Genomic DNA, 12,095 nt, shown 5'->3' with positions numbered 1-12,095 from the left:
TTAAGTTAATAAAGTTACTGAACTTAAATACCCATTTCAACATAACTGAAGTGGTATGTTGAGGTTAAGTTTGTCATAGCACGTTCAATTTAAATTTGTACATTTACTCAACTTCATTTCTAGTTGTTTAAAATACAAAATCTTTGTCAACATGTCCAAAAAATGACCTAATCATTCCAGATTGTGTTTACCAAAACCTATTAAAAAGATCAATTAAAACTGACTCAACAAAATAAATGTTACAGTAAACTATAGGTAACTACGGCAAGTTAGTTTTTAAGAGACACATGACAACCACCAATTAACATCTAATCAATTTCACATTTATCGGTGCACGTCTTGTCAACAGTCATGACTTGACATCCTGCATTCAGTGTAAACAAACAAAAAAAACAAGTATCAATGTGATCAATACTGCCCTTGAAGAGAACAAGTGGCTTCATATGTGCTCACCTGGTATTCACCAAAAAACTGAAAATGCTATCAGGTGACAGCCACAGACGTAACACTTTCATCTTTTATCTTCAGGAAGCTCTGAAATGCTACTTAAATTGCAAAGCTGTTGTCAAAGCCAGGGTCTTGAAATTGAACAAGGTCTCCTTCCAATCCAAATTTGGTCTTTGAGTGAGTAGAAGTCATCAATGGTCTCAGACAAGTTGTCAGTAGTATCCCTTCCAATGTCATCTGCACTCAGGATGATGTACAGCAGCATGATGAAACTGTCTCAAAACAACAAAAATACAAGCCAAATGTTACATATACTTTTGCAACCGCATCAGATTAACAGATCATATCTTTAAGAAACAAAAAATACTTAATCACAATCAATGCATTCATCTCACAAATTTTCTTACTTCCATTTTAACTTTATTGATTCCAAAAACTTTAATTGTGAGACAGAAAAGAATCCCCACTCCAAAGTTAGGAACCACTATTATAACACCCTGACAAACACAGTTCCAATTAATAATTTGTTCATGGCATATCTGAACATTTCGTTGGATCAACTCAGGAACCCATGCAAGTCTCATGTTTGTGGGAAATGAGTGAGGCACAAAAGAACATTTGAACACTTACATCACTCTTTGCTTTGTACAGCTCAAAGAACATCATCAGATACTGGCCCAGGTTGTGTACTCATTCATACCTTTACATTTATGTTAATTGACGTGCCCCCAGTTTGGAGAAGCTGGAGTCCTGGTGTAGGAAGCACTGTACAGGGTCAGCAGCAAAATGTACTTTAGCCCTGTAAAGCCGTTTGTATCGTATTTGATACATGAGTTTCTGAGACCTCCATCTCAACATGATAAATAGTTTCCTTAAAAACCTGTTGTATGTAAGCTGATACATGTATTCTGCCCCCTTGTGGATTATCATTTCACTACTGGCAGTTGAAGTCACATTTTGCCCCTTTTCAAAATGGCTACCAATGAAATCATCCATGCACATTTTTCAGGAAAATCATTGCTAATTTTCAGGAAGGTAAAAATAACATCTAAATTGTTACTCATTTTTAAATAAATATTTTCTGCATTGAATGAATTCATATTTACTGAGTAATTAATTGTTTATGTTTCAATTATCTTGTGTTAAAATGTCTATCAAATATGATACTCCAGGATTATAATGTGCTTTTTCCCCCTGAATTGTCATGCATCATTTTTTAATGTAATCTTCACTATACATACTACTTTAATTACTTTGTTAACTTAATGAATGAAATGCCATCTTCAAATGCATTTTGAGTATTTGTACAATAATTCCTCTGAAATCATAATCGCTATACTACATTGACCAATTTTTAGATGTCAAAACGACTAGAGGAAGAAGAAAGAAAAAGAAAGTACATTGAAAATGTCATCAAGGAGATACTGGATGGAAACACAAGTGACATGGAGCAGTTAGCAGAAGATGAGGATGAGGAGGAGATAGAGCAGGTTCTAGGCGTGTACAAGCATATGGGATTAGTACATATGTTCAGTGTGAGAACCTACTGGGAGATGGAGACAAAGCTTCCTGCAGTTTGTTGTTCTGTTCTTTCTTTTATTACTTTTTGAACTGTTTTATTTGAGATTCGATTTGGTCATCAGGGAGGTGTGACAAGAGAAAAATGGCATTTTAGGGAGAACTCCAGACTTATTTGGTATTTTAAATAACATTTTCAAACATTGTTTTCTCCTATTTTTTTTTTTTTTTTTGTTTAGATTTGGTCTCAGGACAAGTGCATTTACACAACAATTCCATGTTTTAGTATTTTGTACGTGAATTATTTGAAATTTGATGGGTGGGATGTAAAATGTCCTCCAATTCTGGAATGACCCTGATACTGACTGGATCAAAACGGCAAAACAAAACCTTTAACATATGTATTCCAAAGGAACATTTATAAACGCTCAGTGCATAATGTACTGAGGCTGACTGCATTCAGAAAAGCAAACGTAGTGCTCACAATTGTGTTAAATCAGAGTATAAATTAATGTTCTTTAATGTTCCTTAGGAATGCTAATGTAATGGATAACCCAGAAGTGCTCAGCACTAGCCTAGAGGTTCTAGTGACTAGCCTCGGAATGCTTGTTTCTAACCTGAGGATGCTAGTTATCAGCCTAGGAATACTAGCCGCTAACCTAGGGATGCTAGTTGTTAGCCTATGACTAGTTGCCAGTCTTGGGATGTAAGTGGCCAACCTAAGACTGTAAATCTTGAGCCTATGATTCTAGTAACCAGCAAAGTAATGGTAGTTATTAGAGGAATATTAGTATCATAAACTATATATACAGTCTATGATTAGTAACTAGCCAAGAGATGATAGTTATTAGCCTAAGAAAGCTAATCATTAGCCTAGAAATGCTAGTTTCTAGTCTGGGGATATTATTGCCAACATAGGAATTAGAAAAAAAGAAAAAAACAAACAAACAAAAATGTTTTAGGGGGAACTCCAGACTTATTTGGTATTTTAAAAATATATTTTCAAAAATTCTTTTCTCCTAGTTTTTTTTAAATTTGGTCTCAGGACAAGTACATTTACACACAACACCTGCTTGTTTTAGTATTTTGTACATGAACTATTTGAAATTTGATGGGTGGGACATAAAATGTCCTCCAATTCTGGAAAGACACTTGTGGCTCCAGCTGTCTCCGTTTGTTGACTGACTCATGCTGTCAGGTGGAGAATGTAGTTGATAGGACAGGTGTGACCACCAGGTGTCACTGTGAGAGAAGACATCAAATACTATTGGCTGTATTACGTAACAGCTGATCAGGGAATATTAGGAGCTAATCATAAAAACAGACGGCTAATAAACAATAAAATCTGCTCTCAGGTGCCAGTACCAGAAAAAATAATCGCCATTTTAATTAAGGGAAGTGAAGCTTAAACATTTCAAACATGAAACTATTTTCCATATATTAATGTAATTAAAGTATCACGTACTCCTCCTGAACACACAGGAAGCTTGTCTCATCATTCCTGTCATTCAGACGGAGTAAATCCGGGCAGCAGGGACTCTGTGGAGAAAATACCTCAGCATCCTGCATCGCGGGCCGGGCTCGGTGCCAGCAGGATGCGGGCTGGTGCAGGATGAGGAGGATGGGGGAGGATGGGGGAGGATGGGGGAGGAGGTGGGGGTGCACAGATGCCATGTGCCTTTACATAACAGCAGCTGGCTCCGGATACAATTGGACGAGAAACCGCTGGCAGCAGCAGCTCCAGTCCACAGAGTAAATAAGATGAGGGATCCAGATAGCAGGAACCTCCAGGGAACCTTAAGAGAACGTTGCCAGAACGTTGCTGTTTGTTGGGGAAAGTGAGGGAACAACTTAATAACCAGAAGGGGACGCCTAGCAAACCTTCAGGGAACCTTCAGAGAACGTTCCCTGAAGGTTGACTGAATGTTACTGCTCGTGTGTTGAGGGAATCAGCAAATAATATACCATTAAGGAACGTTCCCCAGAGGTTCCTTGAATGTTACTGCTTGCCAAGCTTTCAGCGAACGTGACCTGAATGTTCTTTAAAGGTTCTCTGAAGGTTACAGTGTGCTGGGGGTGTGAGGGTTGTTCACTTCGGAGCGTCGCTGCTGCAGAAACGTCGCATCCCAGTGAGCTGCTGTCAGGTGTCCTGCAGGAGGGTGTGTTTGTTTACCAGCCCTACCTGCCGCTGTCCGGTAGGCGGTGTTACCGGGGGGTGTGCGCGGCGGAGGGGGGCGGGGGGGCGGAGCCGCTCGGACATGAGTAAATGACGTCAGCTCCCAGGTCGCCGAGCAGAGAAACAACATGGCGACAGAATGGAGCGGGCAGCAGGGTTACATTCTCACCGTCATCATCTGCCTGTGGAGCGCCGTCGGCGGCCGCACGGAGACGGCGGCCACGGCGGCGGCGGCGGCGGGGTCCGGCGGCAGGGGCAGCGGCGGCGGCAGCCAGGTGCTCGGCATGCGGCTGGAGAGAAGCGACAAGCCGGCCAGCACCAATGACGACGGTGTCATCCAGGTGACCGAGGAGAGCTCCGTGCAGCTCCGGTTCTACGGGCTGCAGCTCCACTCGGGTGCCTGGACGCAGATCCGCTTCACGGAGCTGACAGACGGCGGCGGGGACGAGGAGGAGGATGAGGAAGAGGCAGTGGCGATCAGGGGCGGCAGCGGCATGATGGACGCGCCGGACAGGACTTGTGCTGATTTCACGAAGGACATCAGCGTCGGGACCTTCATGAACGTGAGCCAGCGGGGCACGTCGGGGCTGCTCAGCCTGCACATTAAGCCGCTGCGCAAGAGCGAGATGCAGAAGGAGTACGCAGTGTGCACCCTGAGCGCGGCCGGGGACCGTTGGGTGCTGCTGGGGGACAGCGATGGCAGGCTGCTGGTGCTGGAGGAGAAGAAGTCACTGCTGCCCATGTGGCTGCAGGTGATCCTCATCTCCTGCCTGCTGGTGCTCTCCGGTATGTTCAGCGGCCTCAACCTGGGGCTCATGGCGCTGGACCCCATGGAGCTGCGCATCGTGCAGAGCTGCGGCACCGACAAGGAGAAGAAATACGCACGAAAGATCGAGCCGATCCGCAGCAAAGGGAACTACCTGCTGTGCTCCCTGCTCCTGGGGAACGTGTTGGTCAACACCACCCTCACCATCCTGCTGGACGACCTGATCGGCTCGGGGCTGGGCGCTGTGGTGGCCTCCACCATCGGCATCGTCATATTCGGGGAGATCGTCCCGCAGGCGCTGTGCTCCCGCCACGGACTGGCCGTGGGAGCCAACACCATCATGGTCACTAAGTTCTTCATGTTGCTCACCTTCCCGCTGTCTTTCCCTGTCAGCAAGCTGCTGGACGTGCTGCTGGGTCAGGAGATCGGCACCGTGTACAACCGGGAGAAGCTGGTGGAGATGCTCAAAGTGACGGAGCCCTACAACGACCTGGTCAAAGAGGAGCTCAACATGATCCAGGGCGCGCTGGAGCTGCGGACCAAGACCGTGGAGGACGTGATGACCCCGCTGGCCAACTGCTTCATGATCCAGGCGGACGCGGTGCTGGACTTCAACACCATGTCGGAGATCATGGAGAGCGGATACACCAGGATCCCGGTGTACGACGACGAGCGCTCCAACATCGTGGACATCCTGTACGTGAAGGACCTGGCGTTCGTGGACCCGGACGACTGCACCACACTGAAGACCATCACCAAGTTCTACAACCACCCGGTGCACTTCGTGTTCCACGACACGAAGCTGGACGCCATGCTGGAAGAGTTCAAGAAAGGTGCGTAAAACCTGCAGCCATCAGCTCAGCGCGTCCTCCTCCCCCTCCCCCTCCCTCTCCCCCTCTGTCTGTATCGATCAGGGTATTGATGAGTGGAACATCTCAGCCTACTTTTCAGCACACAGAGAGAGCAGAGGCTCAGTTTATCCTCATGAAACACATGAAAACAATCATTAGCTACAGCCCTGACTTTAATCTCAGACCGAGGAACCTGGATTTAGAGCTCAAACTGAATTTCCTTTGTAAGGGATCAGTGAAGTTTATCTTTAAATAACTAACACAAAGTGGCATCTCATCTGAAGATAATTTGGTTCATCTATAAAGCTGCTCTAAAGCTGCAAATTTCTTGTTGGAGACGTCCTTTCACCACTTTTGTTGGAAAAATGACCCAGACAATTTGACCATTTACCAAAATATCTCCAAATTTCTGTTGGTCAGTTAATCATTTTTGCTCTATATCCACATCTCTCAGCCTCAGATCAGAGTTAGTGCCACACCTAATGATTATTTTCATTTATTTCAACTAAATGTTTTGATAAGACATCCAAAGTTGCAGATTTGAAGGTGACATTCTCAAAAGTCTTCCCCAAAACACGACAAATATTGAGTATACAGTGATATAGGACAAAGTAAAGCTGCAAAGCTTCTCATTTTGAGATTCTGAAATCTGCAAATATTTGACATTTAAATGGAGGTGCACACTGCAGCACTGATTTACAGTGATCAACAGCCTTCTCTGCTGCTCGGTAGTAATACTGTAAAACACGTTTTTGCAAAAATGCAAGACTAGATGTCATTTTCAAATATAGGACTGGAAAAACTTCAACAATCTTTATTTGTTCAGAGCAATGAAAAACATGCAAAACACAGCAGCTCTCTCATGGAATTACCAAACCCCAAAACCTGCCACTGGATTTGAAAGGCAGGCGATCTTTAAAAAAGTGCCAACTTTACACATTTATAAGAGGCAGAAACTGCAACAGCAAATAAAATCATCAGAATTGAAACTTTTCAGCAACATATAATAAGAAACATGCTGGTTCAAAGTCTTTTTTTGTAAGATACGCTTTCAAAGGATTTCGACTTTTACTTTTTTATGATATATGGCATTCTAACTGTGTCATGCTGCACTAAAAAGTTCTCTCTCCTACTAGTCATGGCTGTGTTGTTTGCATAGAGCTGCAGGACTTTAGATTGCAGTAAGAAATGAGCCCAATGTGATGGGAGCAAAATGATTAATATAATTATGATTTGGGGAAAATGTCACTGTCACAATGATTTGAAGTAAAAAATATCCTAAAGCATATGTGGATGTGCAGTTCCATGTCCTAGAGCCACGACTCTCCATCGTATTGTATTCATTGGCCACATCAGTGATAATCTGGCTGCACGTTTTTACTCCCTGTCAAGCCTCTGGATTTCACTGCTGATCACCTGCAGTCAGAGAGCGGCAACTAATCACTGAAATCAGCTGATGGGATGAAAATCTGCACATTCAGGCGCACAGGATTAGAGGAGGAAATCTCTGCATGACATCCACACCTTAAAAGCCAGACTGGTATCAGATATATCACAACAGTGTTACAGCTTATTGTGGTGATGATGATATCAGATGCAGGAGTCACAAACATGCATGCTGCTTCTTTAACACAGATCCATGAAGCTGTTTTATGCAGACATGGATGCTGTAGAATGACACAAAATTTGTCCAGAATAACACAAATGTTGTCCAGAACAACTCAGCACTTGTCCAAATAGTGGTATTTACATTTTTAATGTGGTTTTATACTCGTCTCCTCTTTGCTCTGTGTAAGCACAGCCTGCAGTTCACCTGAAACCTTTGTCATGGGATTCTAGGTCCCAGCTCAAGGTCAAGATCATGAATCTTTATTGTCATTATGCAATTAATTTCCACCAGTCACATAACAAATTTATTTATTTTTTGGTAGTAGTGGTTTAAAAGTCAACATTAAAAGATATGGACAGTAAAACATAAAGTGCATTAAAAATAGGTATGTCTGATATTGACTTTTTTTGCCAATAACCGATAACAGGTCTCAATTTCCGATTCCGATATCAACTGATACCGATATATGTGGGCTGTTTTACTAATCTTAGGTAACATCACATATCTCCTGTCGTCAAAGTAACACATCATGCCTACTTTTATTGTGACGCCCCATTGGATGCATTCTCAAATGCAACAAAGATTTCCGAATGAAAACGTCTGTGCAAAATAACAAAACTACTTCAACTTAAGTTATGTAAAAAAAAACATATTTATGCCTTTTTTTCATTGTCTCAAACAACAGTTCACACTCTCCCTCTCTCCCTCCCTCTATAATCCAGGCATTATTTTATCAGTTTTCATCATAGGCAAAAAACCCCAATTATGATATTGACCGATATTACATCTTTATGCCAATAAAATCCCTATTACAATCCATTAAAAGTAAGAAAATATATACGCAACAGACTGATTGCAGTGCAGCAGTGCAAGGGGCAGTTTCAGTTCCATCTCGTCTCAAGCTTTTAAAGTGATGTGCGTGAGGCTGTACAGAGTTTACCCTCAGTCTGGTGGTGTGAGTTCTTATAGACCTGCCCCTCCTGCCTGAGGGCAGAGGCACAAACAGTTTGTTACCTCGGTGGGTTCAATCTGCATCAATGCTGCCAGCCTTTCTCTGGAGGCATCCAGCATAAACAGAGTCCAGGTTTGGCACAGGGCATCCCACAATCCCCTCAGTTGTCTTTACCACCCTGGCCAAGTCCTTCCCGTCGTGTGCTGTGCAGCTGCCATACCAGACCACCATACCAAGAGAGAAGATGCTCTCTATGGTGGTTTGTCAGCAGCTGAGAATGGAGTCCAGCCTGTCTCAGCCTCCTGAGGAAATCAAGTTTTTGCTGGGACCAGATGAGAGGCGTTCAGGATCCATGTGAGACCAGCTGGATCCATCATTGCTTTTCATGCCTTGAGCCAAGGGACACTGAAACTTTTTAAAATTTTTTACATGATCAATTTTGTGCAAACACTTGGTTTTTGATAATATTTTTAAAGGACACATGCAGAATAAACTGATTTTGATGACATCATGATTTCATCATAATATAACAAAGCTTAGAGCTGGTTAAATTTTCCTGACTGAACTTTATGTCACACATTGTTAGTTCAAAGATTGCCAGAAAGATGAAAATTCGACTGTTTCTTTTTGTTTTCACAGTTTCTTGTTTTAAATATGCCACGCTAATATCACAACAGTATGGGAGCTGCAACTTCTTTTGGTGACGGTGGTATCCGATGGAGGTATCAGATGTCCTGAACATGCACATGATTATTTACTATCCGATTTTTAAAGCTGTGTTATACAGACATGGACATTGTGGAACTGGCTGCATGAGCCTCACTTTAACCACTTAATTTGTCCAAAACATGCCAGAGAATGAGTGGAGTTTCAGCTGTCACCTGCAGCTGTGGCTTTTTATAGAATCTGAGCGTCAGTCCTGCACACAGGCAACATAATGCTGAACAAGGTGGAGTCTCATCAACAGAAAATCTGGACTCAGCTGCGTCATAACAGCTTCATAGATTTCAGTAATTGAGTCTGAAAAATCAGGCTTTTACTTACTGGAATAATCATTTTTCATCAGACAGATCAACATTTTGATGATTTATTTTTGCAGTCAATAACCAAAGCTCTGCTGCAGATTGGCTGACCATGACCTCTGACCTCCCTGCAGAGAGGAGGAGGGGAGGGACTCATGATGATGATGATGATGTTTGCTTTCTGAGGCATGAGTCAGCATGTCCAGCACCGTTGGCTACAACACTGCTGGGACTGTGAAGCTCACGGACTGCTGTTATGGAGCAGAATGACTCATACAGGAGGAGAATTTAGATTAATAGTTTCACTTTAAGGATTTATTTGTTTGCCGATGTCTCTGAAGAAAACAATTTCTGCTGTCCTTTCAAATTCAGAACAATGTTAATGTTTTCATTTCAGGATCCACACAGCCTTCTTGCTGGAAGTTGTTGGCCACCTTCACCTCTCTGCAGGACTTTATTTACATGTAAACCCTCTGTATCATTTTTCCTCACTGTGGGCTCATTCATCACTGCAATATAAAGTCCTGCACCTCTATGGAAACAGCACAGCCACGACTTGAAGTAGAGAGAACTCAGAAATATGTTCTATGCAGTATGATACAGTTAGTATGACCTAACTCACAAAAAACTGAAACAAACATTGAATTCGTTGATTTTTTTATTTTTTTTTAAATTGAAAAGTCTGGAATCAGTATCTCCAACAATTTTCAACTGTTCACAGGTGTTACCAACACTGGAAAAAAATCCACATACTGTAGACATTTAAATCTTTACATGTTCACAGCCTCTGTAAATGTTTTCCACATCAACTCTATAAACATGTTTCACCATGCTGAATGTATCTTTCAACAACTTGCTCCTCTGTATACTGTTTCTGAGCCATGCTGCATATACAACCGTTCAAAAGTTTGGGGTCACCCAGATAATTTCATGTTTTCCATGAAAACTCACACTTTCATTCATGTGCTAACATAACTGCACAAGGGTTTTCTAATCATCAATTAGCCTTTCAACACCATTAGCTAACACAATGTAGCATTAGAACACAGGAGTGATGGTTGCTGGAAATGTTCCTCTGTACCTCTATGGAGATATTCCATTAAAAATCAGCTGTTTCCAGCTAGAATAGTCATTTACCACATTAACAATGTCTAGACTGGATATCTGATTAATTTAATGTTGGCTTCATCGAAAAAAAATGCTTTTCTTTCAAAATTAAGGACATTTCTAAATGACCCCAAACTTTTGGATGGTAGTGTAAGTAGTTCAAAGGTCATCAACAAACGTGAAAATTATGAGAATTCCCTTGTTTTTACTGTTTCTCAGTTCTGATAAATGGTGTAATTTGGGTGATTTTTAATTTTCCCCCCCCAAGAAAACGTGCCTTTCAAACCCACAAGCGGGTTTTGGGGTTCAGAGGGTTAAGTGGTCACCAGTGGAGCAGATGATTCATCAACTGACACACAAATTAATAATGTTTCTTTTAGCCTGGAAACAGCCTTTGTTGTCACTTTGTGCACATTCAAACGTAGCGGCAGGGACCAAAAATAGCTGCTGCTGCTGTTTTGACGTCCACGAGCTGCGACAGGTTGTCTGTCCTGGCAGCCTCTCTCCTGTTGACCTGATAATGTTCCCTCGCTCACCTGTCGCTGGCAGCCATCACTGCTCACACCCGTAGTCGTGTTGTCTCAGGTTTAGCCCACAGCCGGACCTGCATGCACACATGAGCAGAGTCTGGAGAGCACAGCCAGGAGCGGATTAATGCCTTTCCTACCCCCATTCCTCACCGCCTTTTCTTCCTCCTCCTCCTCCTCCTCCTCCTCCTCCTCCTCCTCCTCCTCCTCCTCCTCCTCCTCCTCATCTTTATCTCAGTCTGGCAGTTTCTTCAGCTCTCTTCTCTCCAAAGCTCTTAGTCTACTCTGGGCTATTATGAGGCATCAGTCTGGCCTCCCAGCAGCCGAGATAAATCCGCTGACAGATCGAACAGCAGCGTGACTGTTTGGAAACACAAAAACAAAAAAGGCTGTTTCATCTAGCAGGATCTAAATCTGTTTGAAGGCCAGCTGCTGAAGTTTAAGAGGCAGCAGCTGCAGTGAAGCTCTCAAACTTCTTCTGCCCCCTCGTGTTTGATGCTGCCCTACTTTACTGACAGCTGATTTCTGGAGTCTAAAATGAAAAAAATGTGACATTGATATTCAGCGGTAGACTTAGGGCTTCTTGTAACCCTTCAGATGATCTGTGTCCTCTCCAGGTAAATCCCACCTGGCCATCGTCCAGAAGGTGAACAACGAGGGAGAGGGGGATCCTTTCTACGAGGTGCTGGGATTGGTCACCTTAGAGGACGTCATCGAGGAGATCATCAAGTCAGAGATCCTGGACGAGTCCGATCTTTACAGTGAGTCAGCATTTACTGGTTTTTGACAGGCACAGATATAGATGTCGTCATGACACAAAAACACTCGCACATGGTGTTAAACACACCGATGTCCTGATAGAACAGCTTTTCAACACGATGGCCTTCTGTCCAACAAAGCAAACACAGCTGCACCAGTTGGCAACCTACAGTGCCCTGCTGAAGTCATGTTAGACAGAAGAACAACAAAAAAAACAATTCAATACAATGCAAAGAAAAAGTTTCCAAACTTCTGAATGAAAGAGAGCAGAAAGAAGAATAAACTTATATAATCTGCCCCTTTATATCAGCAATCAGTTTACAGTGAGCATTAAAAACAAACAATAAACAACAAACAAAAT

At 42.8% G+C, this 12,095-nt stretch overlaps 1 protein-coding gene across 2 annotated transcripts in view; it reads left to right on the top strand.

Annotated features, from left to right (window-relative positions):
- The first annotated feature begins 4,232 nt into the window (after window positions 1-4,232).
- LOC111583879 (metal transporter CNNM4-like) overlaps window positions 4,233-12,095 on the top strand; it is a 47,764-nt gene continuing 39,901 nt past the window's right edge. For both annotated transcript variants that reach the window (XM_035958592.2, XM_035958591.2), the window contains exons 1-2: window positions 4,233-5,740; window positions 11,593-11,736. In XM_035958592.2, coding sequence (XP_035814485.2) covers window positions 4,270-5,740; window positions 11,593-11,736 — 1,615 coding nt within the window. In that variant the 5' untranslated portion in view covers window positions 4,233-4,269. The remainder of the gene's footprint in view (window positions 5,741-11,592; window positions 11,737-12,095) is intronic.

The sequence above is a fragment of the Amphiprion ocellaris genome, chromosome 17 (assembly GCF_022539595.1).
Source record: "Amphiprion ocellaris isolate individual 3 ecotype Okinawa chromosome 17, ASM2253959v1, whole genome shotgun sequence".
Taxonomy (NCBI): Eukaryota; Metazoa; Chordata; class Actinopteri; family Pomacentridae; genus Amphiprion; species Amphiprion ocellaris.
This window is presented reverse-complemented; position numbering and strand designations above follow the sequence as displayed.